This window comes from Rhamphochromis longiceps, linkage group LG20 (genome assembly GCF_057381845.1).
Source record: "Rhamphochromis longiceps isolate RC_006_pf linkage group LG20, R_longiceps_female_GT1.1, whole genome shotgun sequence".
NCBI classification, from domain to species: Eukaryota; Metazoa; Chordata; class Actinopteri; order Cichliformes; family Cichlidae; genus Rhamphochromis; species Rhamphochromis longiceps.
This window is the reverse complement of record NC_140576.1, coordinates 33,256,435-33,277,682: the sequence shown is the minus strand read 5'-3', so window position 1 is coordinate 33,277,682 and position 21,248 is coordinate 33,256,435. Positions and strand designations below refer to the sequence as shown.

At 42.0% G+C, this 21,248-nt stretch overlaps 1 protein-coding gene across 4 annotated transcripts; it reads right to left on the bottom strand.

Moving 5' to 3' along the window:
• Positions 1-1,795: 1,795 nt before the first annotated feature.
• Positions 1,796-20,782, bottom strand: nfatc2a (nuclear factor of activated T cells 2a). 4 transcript variants are annotated; one of them, XM_085394277.1, is made up of 10 exons: positions 20,386-20,782; positions 17,776-18,697; positions 17,501-17,669; positions 14,957-15,159; positions 14,685-14,857; positions 12,867-13,007; positions 10,970-11,025; positions 10,715-10,874; positions 9,938-10,618; positions 1,796-3,710 (listed from the first exon to the last, which is right to left on the bottom strand). In XM_085394277.1, the coding sequence occupies exons 1-10, from the start codon at positions 20,441-20,443 to the stop codon at positions 3,655-3,657; spliced, it is 2,619 nt and encodes an 872-aa protein (XP_085250403.1). In that variant the 5' UTR covers positions 20,444-20,782; the 3' UTR covers positions 1,796-3,654. The 4 variants fall into 4 exon arrangements, with proteins under 4 accessions (XP_085250403.1, XP_085250400.1, XP_085250401.1 ...); XM_085394274.1 differs by lacking the exon at positions 20,386-20,782 and adding an exon at positions 19,081-19,749; XM_085394275.1 differs by lacking the exon at positions 20,386-20,782 and adding an exon at positions 19,081-19,749 and having other exon boundaries at positions 9,944-10,618.
• Between the last annotated feature and the right edge of the window lie 466 nt (positions 20,783-21,248).

Here is a 21,248-nt window from a genome sequence, read left to right as displayed (position 1 = left end):
TAGAGCAATGTGATTCAGACTTGCATTTGTATTTCATAAGCTGCATTTGCGGCATCTACTGTTTAGGTGCCAAAAATGGTTTCAGAACGGTATAACATCATAAAATGTATTTAAAAGGCTAAATTAAGCATGCAGCTGCTTTGTCAAAGAAGCTTTTGTGAGCTGCTCATGTGTGCCCCGTTAAATTCAATTCTGAAGTGAGTGAATTTGCCAGTTCAGTGGTTGAAAAAATAGAAAGCACGCTGTTGAAGTATTCCCATTATTCCAAATACAGTGTACTTGTGTTCTGTACCTCAGTAACTGTCTCTTGATTCCAGTGGAGAGCTGTCAAACAGCCCCTCCTGTTTCAGAGCTCCATTCACAAGTTCTTGTCTCCCTCTGCAGGACATCAGCAGAGCTCACCATTTACTTTTAGTTTTCTCTGGTCTCACTAGCTGTCACTGTAATACAAGCTATAAATTGTGCATGTTATGTTTCATCATTTTTAGCTGGGATACGCGATATTTATACCAGATTTAATCTTTTTTAAGGTCATTTCCCAATCTGTGTTTCACCTGAGTCAAAGTGAGATTATGATTAAAAGTTGGTCATTTTAAGTTCTGCTAAATGGACATAATCAAAAGCATATTTAATTTAAATAAAACCATAATATTGCCAAAATGGATCATGTCTAATTATGGTCTTTATTTTTTATAGCATTTAAAGTTTTTCACCCACTAAACCCAATACTACGAGGAGCAGTTACTCACCTGAAGCCCAGGACACTGACTCATGTCTGAAAAAATGAGTCTTCAAAGTGTCTGCAAGAGGATAAAGCCACCTTTATTCCACACAACTGTTGCTCAGCAGCTTCCACTGCCATATTTACTCATATTTTAACGCCATATCAATGCACCTAAACGGCCGGCTAATGAAGTAATTAGCCAGTTGTGACTTGGGCATGTTTTAAATCTGGATTTAAGTGTGGCGTTTCATTTGCAGTTAACAAAATATAAATTTTGTGCTCAGTTGAGCTTGATGGCCTTTTTGTGAGGATGATCTCAGAGCGCTTTTTTTTTTTTTTTGGAAATAACACAAAAATGAGCTGAATGAAATGCCATGCTCATCATGTATTTCATTCTTAACCGATTTCACACAGTTAATCTGTATGCACTCCAAACTCATTACACCATAGAGTGCTAAAGGGCACATTAGTCATCCAGGCATATCTGTGCGCGAGTGGGCCGCAGACGCCTCATGCAGAGAAGCCCACGTGCTTCTTTTTCACCCATGATGATGTCATATCCAGAGACTTCCTGAACACAAGGTTCATTCACACAGCCCTATTCCCGAAAAAGGGCCGAACACCAAACAAGCTATCTCCATAGAAACTGCAGCCTCGGGGTAGCATGTGAGTCCCCTTCTTGTTGTTATTTGTTATTTGAAGGAGGATTCAAAACTGTGTGTGTACTGTCCTCCCTCACGTGTGCCCGTGTAAATACCGCATGACATTCAAAGGGTCGAGTTCTGGATATTTTCATTCCGTATAAGCTATTAGCAAACATACAGAGTCTCCGATGAATAGGACTACATCTGTCCCTGGCGCAGTACAGGAAGGGAGTAGTTGATGAGTCACTGTCTTCTTTGGGTCTATTAATTTACAATTTTCCTCTCGAAAATGAAGAGACCGTTTTAGCTTATATGCCCAGAATATTTAAGGTTGATCAGAATCTAAATGCATGTTAAATTATTCATTCACTCCATTAATAGGAAAAGTGACACATTTAAACAAACACCATCATAATGTGTGGCGGGATTATTTATTGCTTCATTCAGGAATACAAAAATGGCATCAATAGGTTTTTTTTATTATTTAATTTAAATTTTTTAGAGGCACAAAGGCTCAAACAGATTGATGACAATTCTCATCATAGAAAATTGAATAAGACAGTATTAATAACATTTCCATTACCATAGGATGTAAAATAATAAGACAGACAAAAATATACTATAAAACTACTATAGGTAAGGTTAATGTAAATCCCTTCAGATTACAGATACATGGCAATAAAACAAAGACAACATATGTGTATTCTAAAGAAAAAGAGAGAAAATGATATATGACAACAAATTACTTCTCTTAACGCTTTATTTACTATTTACACAAAAGGGGAAAAAGGTGTTTCATACAAATTACATTCAAGAAATGTCAGATGCACTTGTACTGCACTGGCTCAATGAGAAATATCCTTAAATGATCAATATTAGCTTTACGAATATAACAAAATATAGTTATTTTCTATCAAATAGGTCCACATCAAGTGCTAACTCTTGCGACTCAGGCCTACATTTTACTTTAATGTAATTTTACTGCTTTAGAGTTACATAACTGGCACTTTGTATTTAATGTACTACTGTTCGCTCAGAATTACACTTAAACTTGTGCTTTTCTATTTAAGGCGAGATATATGAGCACATTGGTAATCCTGACTGTATAGCTATTTTGTGCTTATGTTTTATGGCAATTACAGAAAATAATTTCTATGCTCTTTGCATCTGCAAGCACAATAGTTCTGAATAGACAGGCAATTAGCTCCAAGCATAATGATGGCCATTGTGGATAAATTCAAAATGCAGCTATTCACAAAACAATACACAGTTTAAACTTTGGACATTTTGTTGCTGAGTTGTTATTACAATTTTTAAAAAAAGAACAAAATATCAAATTAAATCAAATGATCTCACTTTAGTTTGCATGAGTGAGACTTAAGTTAGATTGTTAGCTGCAATATTGGGAAATAAAACCTCAACTATTGTGCATGGAAATCATTTCAAAATGAAGCACACGTCCCCATAAAGATATCTTGGCACCTGGATATAATTGAATATATACTATATGAATAGGAAACGGTGCATTATTCACAAATAATATATAAAAATAATAATAATAAACATTGAAATCCCATTCTGAAAAACAGTGCATATTAGGAGATGTCACAACAGTTCATTTGTATATGCTTAAGGCAGCAGTGTGCGCTTCACAAGAAAACTGCACTTAAAATGAGATGATCAACACGTAAGCTTTGGTCAATCTTTACATGTAAAAAAATACATACAAAAAGACAAAACACGCACTTTGTGCACAAAGGATGGAAAAAATGACCAAAAAACAAAGAACGTTGTACGTGTGATGACTTTACATCGCGACATTAACCTGTTGATGTCGTCTTTTATGATAAGGCAAACCGGTGCGGCTTTCTTGTCTGGACATTATGGCTATGCTGTTTGTGGACTTCAACATTTTATGTTTTTTCTCTTTGGTTATAAACAGTGTTTCCACCTGAAAAACATCATGAACAACGTAAGGCACAATTTTCTGCCTTTCCTCAGTGGTGTTATCTGTTGGAAACCTGTCGGGTGTTGATGGCAGACATTACGGGTCAAATTAAATCTTCTGTTTGCCAAATGTTTATGGCAGGAAAACATCCAAAACAAACACAGCAGCCATATTTCTATCACCATGGGTAGCGAAAATAAGGAAGAGAAGGTCTGATTGGTAGTGGAAATGCGTCACCTCGATGGACTGCCCGTTAATGTCTGTCTGTCTGTTTGTTTGTTTGTCGGCGGGGTGGGGGGGGTAAGGGTATGTTGTCATTTCCTGCTGGAGTCCCTCCTCTATGTCTGACCTCTGGCCTGAACGCCCGTCAGATCCTTTCTTATGATTTCATTCACTGCAAGAGAAATAAAGACGCCAATATCAGACACTGACGCGATCAGTTTCACAAAGAAATTTCCAAATGATAAGAAAACAATGCCTTCCTGACAACGTAAAACAGTGACATTGATAACATTCCTATTGGAAATATTCCTCAGTGAGAACATTTACAGTCTGACTGATATCCTGTGAAGGGCGTCGATGGAGGGTAGACAAATGCTGCATTTATATAGAGTAACCTCTAGAGGTAGCAAGCAATTGCTGGTTGTTGCTCAGCCGATTACAAGTGTGTGTAAACACACACCGACAGCAGAGGAAGGGGGTTGAAATGGAAACTTTCATGGTGTCACAGCTCTAAAAATAGGAGCACTGTGTGTGTGGGGGGGCATACAACTTGCATTCGAAATAATAATAAATACACACATAATAGGTGCAGTTGTTTATCTCTCTCAGCAGCACAGGTTTGAGTTCATGGAGTTTTGTTTTTATCTGCTGAGTAAAACAGCCAAATAGTAGAGACAAGGAAGTGTAACTACTTGCTGTATAGTCTTACTTAAACTTCCTGCCTGCTTAGGTAGTTCAGCGTTAAGAAGCTAGGAATGATGACTATGTGTAATATGTCACTGCTTCACAAATGCCATGCCGTCTGTGTTGAGCTGTGGTGTTTATCTGGCAGCCTACTGTGTACACTCTGGCTCTCAGACATTATAGGCTGGTGCCACTGCTTCCACTATGCCCCGGGGAAGTCATTAGGACGGATGAGTAATAAAAGTATTTCAAAGAGGACCAAAAAAAGCTTCTTGCCTGTGACAAAGCCATTACAGAGCATATTATGCCTGTGATTCTGTAACCATGGTAATAGCCTTCATTTTAGTATTGGCTTATTGAACCGTTAAAATGTGATTATCCAGCTAGCGTAGTTCGTATAGCAGTCTGTCAGGTTTGCAGAGTTTTCTGCTAGAGTTTGTTTTTTTCATTCTTTTTTAAAAGGATGCTTCTGATTCTGTTTGACTTGGTATTCCTCATTAAATACACCTTAGTCAGATGTTTTATTTAGGAAATATGCCTCCTTATTAACAGGGTAAACAAGAAACCCACTACAGTCGTGAGCCAATTAGCTTAGTTTAGGGAATAAAAGCATGCTAACCAGTCACCTAAGCTGTCAGTCATTTTTTTTTTATAAGAACCCAAACAAGGAGTAATATGTTTACTTGTGTCATTTATAAGGATACCCAACTTTCACACACATTTTTACCTTTAATTTCATGCCACTCGAATAAAAAACATGCTGGGTTTTTCTGCTCTGAGCGAGTTTTTGGCTTACAGCTGTTTGTAGGAGTCTTTCCTCTGATTTTATTAACTACCTGCAGCTTCGTGCGGTGCTACAGCAGCAGGATCCAGATAGTGAGACATCTGCATTTTTGTGTATGGCACAAAAGTCATAATTTTCATGACTTGTTATTCCTAATACACAAAATAGTACGTTGCAATATGTACTTTTTTATGCCATTTACTGTTACTGTTGAAGTTGGTATTTCAGTGTCTGTGAAATCAGCAAATCATACATGAACCCAATAAAATGTCATCTATGAATGAAACATTTGAGTTATTATTGTGTTGTGGGAACCCAAGGTTAACATAAGTTGCCTTCTTTCTAACCTTACAGAAAATGACTTGCTCATGCTCATTGGGCTACATATGTAATAATTATCCATTGACAAGAATACAAAAAAGTTGATATATATTAAGATATTAAGCTGCCTCTGTAACTTCACACCTACGAATATGAAATATTCAAATCTGATTTTCTAACCACTGTTAGAAAAAAAACTGCCATCTTGCTTTAGATAAAGATAGATTAACTCAGTTCAGCCCAACTGTGTATGTTCTATTTCCATCTTTAATTTACATAGTGTCAAAGCTAAGGGTGCGACTACATTTAAGCTCATGTAAAACAATGTCTGACATTATCTCACCCACACAGCTGCACTTCTGAGCAGGCACAGAGCAAACCGAAGACCACAAAATATATTAGAAGCTAGGAAGAGTCGTGTTATGTTTTTTGGTTTGTTTTTCTGACTCATTTTTGGTGGAGTGTTGTGTGGTTTTTAGGGGATACAAACTATAATTCTAATTCAAACTTAAAGTACCTTTAACCTTAACCCAGTCTTTGTTTCTTTCTCTCAGCCTCTCCCTTGTCTTCCTTTGTGAAAGAGCAGCTCAGCGCTGAGTGCATTTTTTCAGCCAAAGCAGCTTCTGAGACTTCCAGCACTGCAGGAGTAGCCAAACTGGATGCTCTGCTGCCGTCACAACATCGGCCTCCCTGTTTATTTTAGTCTGTAGTGGAATTCCCTCTGACACCCAATGCCTTAAAGAAACTTTCATCTATCCAGCAGTGCCACAGGATTTTTCCTGAGTATAAAACCAGCTTAGAGAAGGAGCAAGAGTGCCACAGAGGAGCAACATACAGTGGGGCTTTACTGATTCGAATGAAGGGTTGGCACACACTGGCAATTTGAGGCAGGCCTAGGGAACACTCAGACTAGTCTGTTCAATAGGTGAGTGTCTGGCTCCTGAGTTCTATACCAATGAGCTGGACTGTTTACCAACCAAAGGTGGGAAGAGAGGGGAGAGAAAGGGAGGGAGAGAAAGGGGAAACTCTGTACAGTAGCTGACTCAGTTGCCTGTTGTGAGCTGGAATGTGTGCGTTTGTGCATCTGCAAGTATCTGCATGTTCATACAGTGTACATGTTTGGACATACAGTATTTTTAATATTTTCATATGACCGAATCTATTTAAATGAAGCTCTTATTTCACTGCAATGACACTGAAGCTAAAAACACATCCACTGAAAAGAGAAAGTGGAGGGATCGGACTGACATCTAACTGCTATTCTAACTACAGTTCTGGTGTGTCAGCACTTAGAGTGACAAGCTTGCATTTTCAACCAAAGCTCACACACACACACACACAGTGAAAAAACCTGCTCGCGAGTGTTATTGTTATTTTTCTTGACGCTGGCATGAAGGGACCGATTTGAATCTGATTTGCATGAAGACATTTTCTCCATAATTCATTTTCTGTTCCTATGAGAGTCCAACTGTCAGATTGAGCCTTAAGTTAAAAAAAAAAAGAAGATTTTTTATAGGTGTTAAATCCTTTTTGGTTTAATACATTTTGTTGCACATTAGCATTCAGGAGCAGTTTGAATTAAAATAAATTACTCCCTTGCTGTATTCGTACTGCACACAGTGCAGACTGCAGATTTTCAGCACCTGAAAGACAAAACAAACAGAGGTTGTTTTGTCTTTCAGGTGCTGATGCAGCAGTTGGAGACCCAGCATGTCTGTTAGATTCATCCTAGACAGCATGTCTTTTGTCCCGCCTTCCTTCTCTCACCCCAACCAGTCACGGCAGCCGCCCCTCCCTGAGCCTGGTTCTGCTGGAGCTTTCTACCTGTTAAAAGGGAGTTTTTCCTTCCCACTGTCACCAAAGTGCCTGATCATAGGGGGTCATATGATTGCTGGGTTTTTCTCTGTATGTATTATTGTAGGGTCTACCTTACAATATAAAGGGCCATGATTTGGCACTGTATAAATAAAATTGAATTGAATAGACTTTTGTCGCCCCCACCCCTTTTTCCTCTTTTTCTATTCCTCCACCACCTTCTCCTTACTTTAGCCAACCTGGCCTTCCCCCCATGTCTGCTCCAGCATAATACCCACTCTGATATTAATGCAAATAATAAAATAAAATAAATAAACAGAGAGTCTATAGTGCTCCTCTTGGCAAAGAAAATGTGTTTGGCACAACGAAGCATTCAGACCATGATTCTGCTTGCTAAAAATGTCGGACTGGACAGGTTTAAAAAAAACAAAAAACAATTCGCATTACCGTATTCGTATTACACACAGTGCAGACTGCAGATTTTAAAGCTGTATTGTAGCATAATCGCATCTGGAAGGGCGCGATTGAGTCTTTAAGTCTTTCAAATGAGATGTAAGTGAGCTGAGACTAATGCACGTCCACCAGGCTGTTGCTATGTGCTTTATCTTTCCTGCGCTGATCTCTACCTGCTGGAACAATTTCACCTGCTCCACTGCCTCCAGGCTTTATTCCACACCCACCAAATCTGTCACTTTCAGCCTTTGTACGCTGTGCCAGTTGTTCTATTTTTGCTCTGACAAACTATATGATATGTAGTAACTGATGGGGGTGATTCTTGACCTTTGCGGTTCATGACAAGGCAGGCTCTGACAGGCATCTTTCACCAAGTTGACTAGATAATGTAAATAAATACCAGTCAACAGAAGAACGGTCACGTCTGAATACCAGCAGAGGGCACGGGAACTTTTCGAAGGGCATAAAAATTCAAGCCCTCTGCATGGGAGAAATTAGAAGCCACACTTTGTAAGAGAACAAATAGCGGGTTTTCATTCAACACTCGTCTCTGGAGTTGACACACTTTAAAGTCCCTCTGAGATGTGACAGTTACGGACCACAACAGTGTGACGATACCAGGATGTGGCATCACCTCTTTTTCAAAAATGACTATAGACTTTAACACATGGCTTGATGAGTAATGTTGACAATCTCACTTAGGGCTATAAAACACTTTTTTACCTAACATAAATGAGTGTTATGCGGTCAGGATCAAACTTCAACAACCTTCCACTCAAACTGGAAGGGATTTTTTCTGCCTCACCTATCTTCTCACCCCCTAAAAATGTTTTGACTCTTGGGTAATCCCCCCTCTTTTTCTCACTAAATAGCAATGATGGCATGCGTAGGTGGCATGTCATCTGTTGGGAGTGATAAGACAATGGCAGAGCAATTGAGCTACAAATGCTACATAAGGTTAATAAGGTTTTTACATTCAGGAATGGTGTGAACTTATAGAACTGGCATTGTCATATTGAAAATTGTAAAATCACTTGACGCTCAGATTAATAAAAGACAGTTTTTAATCCCAGGAACTGCAAGTAGTTTTCATGAGATAAAGGGTTAAAGTTAAACTCAAGCAGGGGCACCTGGGGAAAATGACTGACCGTCATCAGCTTTTGATGATGGGAGGATGAAAGAGGGCCCCAGTTTGACCATTTCTCTAACTCCTTGTTAATTCACCAGCTCACAGCCCTGTTGCTGTTTACTGTGGAGGAAAATCCTGCAAGTTCCATCCAAAAAACACAAATTCCATTGCTAGCCTTTTTTCTTCGTTTCATTTTTTCCATTGAAGCACGCACATGTGCAAACACACACAGCTCCTTCCCTTTTCCTGCGAACTACCCTCCACCCTCCTGCTATCTTACAGGGATCAGGCGGGATCTCTGGAGGACAGCAGCTGCAAATAGGAATTTCTTGTGCCAGATTGGCAGAATCCCGTGGTCGGAAAAAACCTAAACCTCTGGTGGGCTCCCCGACAGAATTGAGGGGCATAGGGCCAAGGAGAAATCCTGGCCAACTATAACAAACAAAAAGGCTTTCCCCAGTTCTCCCAGGCAGCACGTTCCACTGTTTGACAATGGTTGCCATGGAAGTTGTTTTTCACTTCATAACAGTGTCAACATGTCCGGGCGGTCAGCACAGTGACACTTTTTTCTCCCTCTCGCCCTGTCTTTAATGCATGAAAAAGCTCATTTCCTGATGTTTGCCAGTGCCAGATGAACCCCTACGACCAGCAGAATGAGCATTTTTGAATGGAGCAGAGCATTGACGAGCAAAGTCTAACTTTAAAAACCACCCGGCTGACAAAAACCAAAGGTAAGAAAAATACTGCACCGCGTTCAGAGCTGCTCGTTTTATTTTAAAAGATTGGAGGTTTGGAGAAATTCTAAGGAAGAGGTATAACCTCATGCCTGCTGCTGGATGTGGCCTGACATTAATTTTGTCAGAGGGTAGTGGGGTTGACAAGCACAAGTATAAACATATGACTCACAATCCCTGTTATTTCCACCTTGAATGGAACATAACTGCACCTCCCGGCAAGGATTGTTTTAACAGTGCGAGTTTGTTCTGCTGGCTTTGTTCAGAGGAATACTATAGCACACAGACTGGATCAGGATATGTGAAAAGGAGATACTGTAAATATCCTTGAATTGTTCTTGGGAAAAGTCATATCTTTGTTAGTGGATCTTATCAAATCGGAACTGCACCTATCGATCACGTTGTCTGGCCCTGAATCTGGAGACTCAGACACAAGCTGCAATTGACCACTCACACTGAGTATAAAAGCATTAACTTACACTCACCATCATCTAGGTAGGCCTGGTCCAAATTCTCTTCCTTGACAGTCACTCGTCTCTGTCCATCTGCCGAAGCGTCCATCTGCCCCGTCCCAGCTGGAGTTCTGCCTTTCTGCTGCTGAATCACGGTGGGGTAGTGCTGCGGGTGGGTTACTGCTACCTGGGGGGGTGTGGGTGAATGGGTGGCAGCTGCCTGTGGGGAATAGCTATCGCAGTATATGATCTGCTGGTTGTCAGGTTGAGGCCCAGTAAGGGGTTGAGGTTCACCTGCTCGGATCAGGTGGTGGTTGGTGGGAGAGAACTGGATGATAGAGGGGTGTTGACCTGCATTGATTGGCCCCACAGACTGAGCCGGGGAGCCCGTGTGGACCAGGACCGATCTGTGGGGGTCAGGCATCATCCCTCCGGTCTGCCACATAGCAGGGCTGCCACTCAGACTCTTGCCTCCACGTGAGTACACGATGGCCGGGCTCTGCTGCTGGAAACGTGCATCCTGGTTTGGAAGGCTGGAGCTGAGGCGCTGGCAGGGAGCCATGCCAGAGACCAGGCCATTGTCTGGGTGGAGAATGCCACGTGGGCTATGGTAGTAGGAATGAGGAGATAAGCCCAAGATTTGAGGCATGGCAAAGCCCATGCGCTCTGCTTCATACTCATCTATAGGCTCCGTCTTAATGGATGGAGCTGAGGAGGGGAAAAAATGAGTAAGATGGCTGTGAACAATACCACGAAAATCATTTAAATATAATTCTTTAAAAGCAGTATGTGAAAAAAGCATACCAAAAAGAGGCTGAGCAGCATTCTTACATGCCAGTGGTGTGTAGGTGAAATGCTGAGGCTGGCTGCGCTTTCTTTTGCCATTGATGACGTAGAAGTTTACTTTGACAGGATGGCAGACAGATGCATCCCGGTAGGGCGGCACCTCCACAAACAGCATACTCTACAAGACAATGCTCTATTATGTACTGAAAGTGATTCATTTATTTGAACTAAAGGGTAGATATCCAGAATTTAAGTGTCATGTTTAATACATACAGGTTGGCTTTTGTCTTTATCCACCGTTGCTTCCATTTCCCAGATTTGCTGCCCATCTAGAAAGAAGGAAAGAGAAAGCGAAAACCTAATTACACTTAAGAACATGTGGTAATTAATTCTACAGGGTAAGTGAGGTCGATTGCTTCCAGATGTACTTGACAACGTGCAAATTTGGAAACCGGTGAAACTAAAACGATTGAGAAATAAATTCTTTCTTTTTCAAGTGTATTTTTGCTTATTTTATTTCACCAATTCAAACGTAGGGACGTGCATTACTAGACAAATCTACTGTATGTCCCCACGAGTCCCATTTGAGTTACAGTTCATGTCGACAGAAAAGGCATCTTTGTGCTTGGAGATGATATCACTTTTGAAACCACTTCCTCTTACCCCACAACGCACGCCCAACAATAGAGGATCGGTAGGTTTACCCCAAACACACATACAGCCTTCCATTGTTCGGAAAGACATGTGACTTTTGAACGTCCTGAGCCGACTAAATAGTAACGTAACAAGGTGAAACACCTTGGATTATATCTATGGCGGTGAAGGTTTACGTTATCTCACACTTCATTAGATTTAAATGCAGCTGTCATTTATGTGCAAAAGTTGAAAACAACATGTGCCTGCGAACGTAAACTCCACATGCCCCAACACATGACAGGACATGTGCTGCAGCGAGTTCTGTTTGGAGTGCAGTTGGGAAACCCTCTGTCAGATTGTGAATTAATAACACATGGCTAAAATGAGTCAGCAGGAGAAAAGGGGGGATTCCACACATGTTGACAACTTTTTTTCTTAGCTTTCTTTTTATGATCAACTTTCTCCACTGCTACAAAACGTGACCATTTCTGCTTTCTTGGCATTTCTATTTATTTGCATTTTGTTGCAATTCTACTCCAAGGGATACCCCTGACTGCGTGTACTTTTGGAGATAATTGCATGTGGAGGGGGGGGAAAGGGGGCAAGGAATGGAGCTGGAAACAGAGAAAGAAAATTTACTTGGACAGAGAAGCTTTCCTTCTCTCCGTACAGCTTTCCCTGTCCAAGCACAGGAGTCAGGGGAGCTCCAGCCAATAGCAGCTGAGGGATTCAGAGGGATTTCACAGCCTCACTGATCCAGAACTTTGTGTCATACACAAACTCTTCAAAACATCGGCAACCCCTCTTTGTAAGATTTCTTTTTCCATCTCTGTATTACTATCCATTGCTGTTGTTTCATAACACAGCAGCAGGGAACCCCAAAGAAGAAGAAGGAGGAGGAGAGGAGGGGAAGCACCTGCGATGTGCATGTCCAAGTTTTATTTTAGGTAGCCTGTAGATTTAAAAATACAGCATTGATGCCATTTAATCAAAATAAGGGAAACCCAGAACAACAGAACTTCTGACCTTTGACCTAAGACAAGAACCATAAAAGCTCCCAATCATAGTACAAATGCTTCAGTCTGGCGTAAAAATGTCAGAAGGCAAGAAAAATTACTGCACTTCCTCGCTGCTAAAAATAAATCCTTTTGTTCCGTCCATTTGTTTCAACAAATAAAACAAACTTTTATGTGACACCATTGATCAAATAACGAGAGGCCCGTGTGACTGATAAGACATGAAGGTGAGGGAGAAAAGGTCAAAAGGAAGTCAGGCAGCAGCGTTATCCTTCAGATCATGCAAATAATTCACGCAGATTCATCTATTAAATGAAAGCGAAGACACGTAACAGCTATGACCTCGTGCACAGACACGGCCAATTATGACTCATTAGTTGTCGTTCGTGTCGTGTTGTTACTGTCACACAATGTTGTGCAACAGTGGAATTGACAAATCGACAGACACCACAAAGATTTTATGAATTCAGTCACTGATTTGGTTTGAAAGCAAAGCATGTTTTTGGAATGCCGCTTACCCTGTGTTTTCTCCATAAAAATGACCTTGGAATCGGAGCTGAAGTTCTGCCCAGTCAGGATCATCTGCTGGCCACCCAGAACAGAGCAGCTGTCCATGTCCTGCTTCTCGACCATGGGAAGCTCGTGAGCTGAACGCTGAGCTGCAGGGACACACAAAAGGGTGGCATGCAACATTTACTGCCTTTCTACTGGTGTCACTTTCTCCAGTGTGTGGATTTTCTGTTTTTCTTTGTTTTTGTGAACTTCTTTGCTTTCTATGCTGTTACTTGGACGCTATGCAGCAGGTATTGGCAGTTTTCCCCAGCTCTGACAGATCACAGACTACATAACCAATTTTTTGTCATAGCCCAATACTGCAGAAAAGGAAAAAAAAAAGCATGTAACAGATGATCTGAAAGTTCACTATTGATTTCTCACAAATGCAAAACAACTCATTACCAAGAAGTGACAGTGTTTGGCACTAAACATTTGATGCTGAGTCATTCAACAATCTCACCCAGTGCTTTCGGTTTTAATCAGCCGAAGCTTAAAATCAGTCAAATCACAACCTGCAAGAGCAAAGGGGAGTTGTTGCTGTCTCAGCCCATTTACAATCAAGTACCGTACAGACACAAAGAACAAAATAAAACTAACACCGAAAAGAATGATGCAACCTCTAAAAACTGTAAATGTGCTGTGCAGTCAAATCATTCAATCGGACAAATATTTCCAGTTGATTGAAATATGAGAACCGAATTGAACGTTTAGATGAGGCCGATACAAAAATGCATACAATACTCAAACGTGCGGAAAGAAATACACCTGCTTAACTGGAAATGGACATGTTATGTAATATGTATATGTTAAAGGGAAACAGATAATATTCCCGTAGCCATCAGCTTTGTATTCATTTATTCATCTTTTAAAAAAAAAAACAAGACAGTTCCTCACTGGTGCCCTATTGTCATCAGTTCAGCCGTATCTCCTGTTCAGCTGAATCTCCACATTTACTGATGGGAACTGAGCTACTGACAAACACGCCGCTGACCTTTAAATCGGCCGGTTCAACCTACTACACTGAAAAAGGGTAGAACAAAGAGGATGACACAAGCAGGTGCCTCATCTCCTCAAACACCCCATCACTGACCCTCTGCTTAACAATACGCCTGACAGATGCAGCACAGGTGTTACTGTGCGCTGCTTTACGCTCGATTGGTTTTCACATACAATGATTTTTCAGAAATTCACCTTTTAAAAAAAAAAAAAAAAAAAAAAAAAGAGGTAGTAACTGTTGTTTCTCCCTATCTGTGATCCGCGAGCAGATGGAAAAAAATACTTACAACATAATATTGTATTCTGCATCATGACTTTTTACAATGGCAGGAGCATATTGCAAGCAGATGGTGCAACACTTGACCAGGGTGTTGATTAAAGCCAGATAAAGGCCCTTCTTGTTTGAGTTTTGATTACACCAGGTGCTTTAATAACACTGTGTACACATTCGCTGATGTACCCAAACACAGACTTTACTACTGTGCACATACAAACAGGTACACAGACACTGTCACATGCTGTGCTCACCAACTGGATGGAAGCCCTGGTAGCATAAAGAGGTCTTTCATACTATCAGGCAAGCTCCAAACTCATTTGAATGTGGGTTCTTTTTTTTATGTTTGTTTTGTATGAAGTTTTGTTAACTCTTGAAAAGCAGTTTGACCTCAATGGGAAGTGCACATGCTGAAATTCAAAAAGCTCATGGTCTATCAGGACGATATTAGTAGTTACAATAACGCAAAAATAAAACATATTGTTAAATGTAATTGTGTGCAGCTACTTACAGCACTCAATGGGATGTGAGGCCACCTGGAGAGAGACATGCTGTCCTCCGGGCTGAGGTATGTGCACGCGAAACACAAGTCGGACTCTGGTGTTTTTCCGACCGACGTCCGTCTCGCCCTTCCTCAGCTCGATGTCGGCGTTCCTGAGCTTCAGGATCCCAGCACAGTCGATGCTGCGACGAGAACGAAATGTTCAGAACTTTAATATTTAAAACATTAGACTGCGAAAAGACAGATCTGGGGTTTAAAAGTGGACACTATGCTTATCTCACATTGCTTTCATGTTGTTCTTTGGCTCCAGCGGGATCTCGAGGACTTTGGTGCCGTTGATAATCTTTTCGAAGCTGGTGGTCGTAACTGTTTTGCCAGTGATGCGGTGGACTTGGTAAAAGGCATGAGGCTTGAGGATGCGCTCGTCAGCTGTACCGATAAAAATCTGCAGGCCAAGAGGCTCCTTGCCTCTATAGCCATGTAACTGTAAACGAAGAAATAGCACTCAGTCATTTTCTTTTCTTTTTTTAACTTAAAGCATCCTCTGGAAAGCAAGGAAGCAGAGATACAGTACGAAGGAAATATTTCAGTCACGTTTAACTGGTTGTGCTTCTCCATAACCGCTTTCTCTAACTCTGCATTTCCAGATGTTGTTGCCCCCCCCCCCAGTGATGGCAAATCTGTGTCAGACCCACGTGCAAACACATGAGTCTTTTTTCTGCAGCCTTGAACGGAAGCCAGCAGAGAGCTCAAATCCTACGGCCTTGTGCTTGTTCTTTCTGATGGGATGAAGGATTAAGCGGGGATTCTATCTTTTAAAGTTTAGCTGAAATGACAAGTACCATATTGATTAAACCGCGAACATGAAAAGACCAAGATGCTACTTTTAACCTGTGACTGCCTCCTAAGGAAACCTGCAAAAACCACAAAGCATCAACTTGCATCTAAATGCTGTTTTTATGCAAACTGTGTAGTGCATAACCTTTATCATAGAGCACAAACATGAATTGGATTGTGGGTAATGGAAAAAAAAAAGGCTTCGGGTCCCTCTGCCATTAGCCTGCAACACGCAAAGTTAATTTAAAGTTGTTTCGAAACATAATTTCCATTCAAAAGAGCTCCGTTTAACTGCGGTCAGGGAAAAAAAAATCAACTTGTTTGAAGAAATTATCATCTCAGTGGATGCAACTGTCAGGCTTGACAGCAGCTGCTCAGTGTGAACAGAAGCTATGGCAACATGAATGAGCATGCTCCCCTCCAAACAGAAGGAAGCTGACTGCAAACACTCAAAAGGCCATGTGAGCAGCCGGCCAGTCGTCATGGCATTGGCAGGACCCGTGAGTCATGACAGAGCGCAGTGTAGGAAAAGTAAAGTGGAGGGCAAGAAGCTTAGAGAGAGGCAAAGAGAAGAAGAGAAGGAGGGAGGGGGGGGGGACAGAGAGTGAAAGAAGGGCAGAGGAAGGGAAAGAGGAGGTGAAGGAGTGCAACCGTGGCTAGCCAGGCCTGACCATCTGATTGGCCGGCAAAGCAGGCAGAACTGACCTCAGGGTGAGGCCTTTGGGGATGGGCATAAAATGGAAAAGAAGCATTAGAAGCTTAATTTCCACAAAGTCCCCACAGTCACAGACAAACACAGCAGTGAAATGTTGCCACAGTAACACAAAGAAAAGGAAGTTGTATCTATTTATGGACCCCAGCTGTAACTGTGTCAAGGCTAATTTTAAAGTGGATATTTGAATCTTATTTTGTGACTAGAGAAAAACTAAAATATTAGTATTTTTCATTTTCGTCTGCAATCATTATAACCACAGGCCGTATTCAGTTTCTACACATAGGGGCTGAACGCTTCGATACTTCAACGCAGCTAACGCAAGAACCACACAGTCAAAACCTCTTACACAGAGTGCAAGAGGAAGTCAGAACAGCATGAGAACAAATATGTACATGTGGTTAAAACCATACGGCGAAGGTGCACTATTGCAGACTATTTTAAGCTTTAACACTAAAAAGAAAAAAAAATCTGAGTGTTAGAGTTGATGAGTGACCCGAGGGTTGTCCTGAGTGTGCACCCTGGTTTCAATGCGTCATTTTTCTGGGGTTACAGCAACTATTTCAATTTGTTTTAGAAAGTGAAAAAAAATGGAGAGGTGCCATGACAGTAGCCACAATAACTAACACAGACTCATTTTCATACAGATGACCCCGGGCAACAATACCACCACTACCGCCGAGTGTATAATGAGTAGGAAATACTATTACACGCAAGCCCTCCCACCAGGGTTGCCTGAGGCTCTCGAGCTGGACGGCTAATTTAAAGCGGAACTGTTACTAGTTTCCTTATTCCTTACTTTGCTGCTGTGTATACTGTCACAGCGGTGGACGATAACAGAATTCAGACTGCTCTAGAAACCGTTCTAGGCACTTTTTTCTGTGCTTGGTTCTGTATGATGTCAGTTAAACGGACACCTGTAATACAACGATTTGAGGCACACAGCTCTGTATGTGAACACAGAATCTCCACCCGTGTTCAAACCTCCTGTTTACAAGGGCCAGCCAATCGGAAGAAAGTTGGCAGACCAGTATAAGAAAAATAAGGATTAGGTTTAGCTGTGAATCATTAGACTACTGAAGTAGAGCCCAAAATATGGGAATGGAAATAACTATGAATGTGCACTTTTATGAATAACCCTGACAACATGACTTCATATGGTTATTCACCAAAGTAAAAAACAGATTTATTCATATTTACTGATTTAGTACTTAAAAATAAATCATAGGCTTAAGAATTTTACTTAATTTTTTTATAGTGATGCTTTTGGCCATACCTGCACAACAGGATGTCCTCCCGTGGGGGCTTTGACTGCACCCCTGCTTCCTTCTGTTTCATAGTGAGCTCTGTGATGTGGTTTAGGCTGCACATCAATGTGCAGTTCATACTGGTCGGTGCGACGAGGAATCGGCCATTCCAGCGGTGGGAGAGAAGCCACAGGGATGCTGCAAAATATTAATTATTCATAAAATTATAGAATTATTGCATAAATAAACACACATGGAGAGTGGGAGCTTATCGGAGTGAAGCCTCACTTCATGGCCAATTTACCTGCAGAGGCTGGAAACCAAAGGCTTGGGCCAGACTGAAGGAATAACAAAGAAAGGCTCTGCAGCAGGTTTGGTCTTTATGTCCTGATCACAGGACACCATGTAGTTCCCATCGCCATGATTCTCTGGATACAGAGTGTAAACCTGGTTGGATGTCTTCACTATTTTAGTGGGAACCAGGTTTGGATGATTGGTGCCAAAACCATTCATGGCATCAGTAAGGCTGGTGTGTGTATAGTGGGCGCCTATGTTGTGATCTTCATGGCCGTTATTGGGGGAAGGACTGCGGGACCGGTGCCCAGGGATTAATCCTGGGTTTCTGTACATGTCGTAGGTGCGTTTTCCCTGTGGGGAGGTGGAGCGAGAGCCTGGTCTTGGTGAGGGAGAACGGGGTCCGAGGCCGTCGTCACCTAGGCTGGTGTGAGGAGAGGTGCCTGGGGAGGTGCGAGGGGAACCAGTGTGGATGTTCTGCAATCGAGGGCAGAGATCTCCAGGGTTCTGCGCACTGCTTGGGGAGACGCAAGGTGACGCCCAGGGAGAATAGTTCTCAGAGTGCCAGCTGGTGGAGGAATTGCTGCTGGCAGGACTCAGGCACTGGGGCTCACGGTAGGCAAGGTTTTCATGGCCCGGGACAGTAAGGGTAGGTCTGGGGCTAATGTTTAGATGGTGGTTCTGCAGAGAGTCCCGACCATGACTGTAGTGCTCACGTGAGGGGGTGATTTCAATGCGAGGGCTCAAGGCTGCAGGTCGGGTACTGTCCAGGTAGTTTCTGGCTTCCTGGTTCTCGTATCCTGTGAGAACTTCGATGTGCTCACTGTAGGCGGGGCTGCACGACTTGATACCATAGGGTGAGGTCTCCTCCAAGGGGTAAGCCTGCTCAGATTCAGGACTGAGGACTTTTGGGGGTCCAAGGTTGGAGTCATCTGCAGGGAACAAAATGTTTACATTTATTACAATGCACACATTTGAAAGAGAAACGGGCATATGTTTGTTTTTAAAGAAAAGCGCATGTTTTTCTTTACCAATATCACTCAATGAATGAATGAATCTTAATCAAAGACGTGTTTCTTTTCAAAAACAACACAGGTTATTTTTAGCTCAAGTATACAGTTATCAGCTGAAATATTGACTCTTTTTTTTTCACATGGCGAGGCGTCAGAATCCTCATTGCGAAGTCAACTTTACTTCCTCATTTTTCATTTCATTCACATTAAGCAACTTTAAAGGCCTCGCTAGTGGTCAACACAGCAGAGAAAGAGAAAGGCAAGCCAACTCAGAGTGCCAAAAAGAAAAGTCTCGGACAAACCTTGGTGCCCCCCTGCAAAGTCACTGCACGGCGGCTCATATTCAAACAGGTACTCAAACTGCAAATCCTCATCGGGGCAGCTGACTCGACTGAGCTCTTCCACCAAATCTTTTTCGTCGTAAAAGGAGGTCATCTGTCTATTTTTTTCCTAACTACTCCTCTGAGTTCACACGAAGCGGCAGGGACGTGGACGGCGAATTGCGGTGTAGATGTGGATTTGGGGAACCTGTTGTCAATTCATGCATCGGTGAGCAGCAGAAGGTGAAGCGCACACGTTTCCTGTTCAGTTCGCCGCGGTTATTTTCGTACGGAGGCGGGTCTATTTACACACTGAATACAAACTCTTTATGTTCATCCCCGAGAGTCCGATCACGCCTTCTCTCTATGCTGATGCGTCAAACAACAAAAAGCGCAAGTGCAGTTTGGACGTGAATTAACTGCTCAGATCAAACAGAATACTGATTTGACGGGCTACACAGCCTGTTGCTGCCCCCGGGTGTTTGACATGGTGACATAGCAGGGTGCCGACTATGTTCGACACCTGTCAAGCTGAGTTACCATTAAAACGCGGTTGTGCATCGCTTTTGCGTGGACTTAGATTAAAGAGGATAGATGGCTGAAAATATAAACGTTTATTTTATCTGATGCATTATCTCGTCAAACAATAAATCCTGTCCCGGACTGGATTTCGTAGTGACGTACTGTTTTATTGTCACTGAAAACCCACGGGTTCTCCTGAGGGTATCCCCGGATTTACGCACGACGCAGCACGCATACCAGGGCGTTCCTTACACCGGTAGCATGTGCTCTGTCAGCAAAAAGCTAAACAACGGCAGTAAACTTTAATTTTTCTGATCTCGTTGGTGGTGTTATATAGAAATCACAACTTTATTAAATCGTTGATTATAGGCTTATTTGTTTAAATCCTTAATGAAGACGATAGCATCTTCAAGTTTTCATTAACTGATGAGAAAATCAATCTCTGCATGAGCCTATCGGTCTTTGCTACGTTGCATTTGGTAGACTTGTGCAGAGTGCCCTTCTTTCTCCCGATCAGCATCGTGCAATCCAACAAGTAATTCTCAATGGCAATCAAAACTTTGTAGGCGACCGTGATTTCAAAAGCACGCGCTGTATGCTGATTTAAAGCGCCAAACATCAACATCCCAGCTGTCTCCGAAATGTTAGACAGACAGCCGACAAATGACTGCAGCATTTCAGGCATGAACACACTAGTTAACACTAGTCTATAAATTAAAAATCAAATGGGTTGATTACCAGATAATCACAACACTTCAGCAGTACCTTGATCCATCGACCTCATGGTGTGGTACTGTGCCAGCCTCCAAGTCTCTCTGAACATCTGGATACAAAAAACTGGAAACAGGAATGTAAAAAAAGAAAAAAGAAAGAAATATCTGGAAAAACTAGTGTCCTCTAATAACCATAGCAGAAGAAACTCTCTTCGGTTAAAATGCTGAAAGCGGAGTAAAACAGGAAAGAAAAACTCTGTAGACGTTCAAGTTAAGGCTGCGACACGGCAGCTGCGCGCAAACTCCTTTTCTGTTCAAAAACATGCGGCCGCATCAGCAGTGGCTCTGGTATGAAGCCCCTCTTCCTAGAGCTCTATAAGGATTACTTGAGTATCGAGAGCGGCTTCCTTCCCCGCTCTGGGTGTTTATAATGGTCCAATGCTGTAAAATAACGGGATTCCCTCAGTGTTTCCTCCTGTTTGTGCGGCTTTGCCATGGAAACCTGGAGCTGGTCCATGTCGGAGACTCAGGGCTTTCCTGCAAAGCCCCACACTCAGGAATCCATGACGTCTCCAGCTCCTGCGCCAAGGCATTTCTGCGGTTCTCTCAGACAGTAGCACACAAGAACCTCATTGTGGGTATGAAGAAATTACTGTAGGACATTGTAGGAAAGAGAGAGAAAAATGAAAAATAGCTCTGAAGTCTAATCACAGGCTACGCTACGTGAAATTTACTTAACATAGTTCACCCTACTCATTCTTCTACAGTTCAGTTTGAACTATGAGAGACCAGGCAGTAGTAAGATGTAGCTTTTTGGAGCAAAAACTAAATCCTTTTTTAGGCTATGGCTAATTTTGAACATGGAATATGGAGAATTCCATTGCTTCCATTGTGGGAAGACGTTACTACCCATTT

Excerpts from the sequence above, each read along its gene's own strand:
- nfatc2a (XM_085394274.1), bottom strand. The coding sequence starts at position 19,213 with ATGACCTCCTTTTACGACGAAAAAGATTTGGTGGAAGAGCTCAGTCGA. Across the intron at positions 18,698-19,080 it reads CTTTGCAGGGGGGCACCAAG|ATGACTCCAACCTTGGACCC; the intron begins GTTTGTCCGAGA and ends TGTTCCCTGCAG. Across the intron at positions 10,875-10,969 it reads ATAAAGACAAAAGCCAACCT|AGTATGCTGTTTGTGGAGGT; the intron begins GTATGTATTAAA and ends ATTGTCTTGTAG.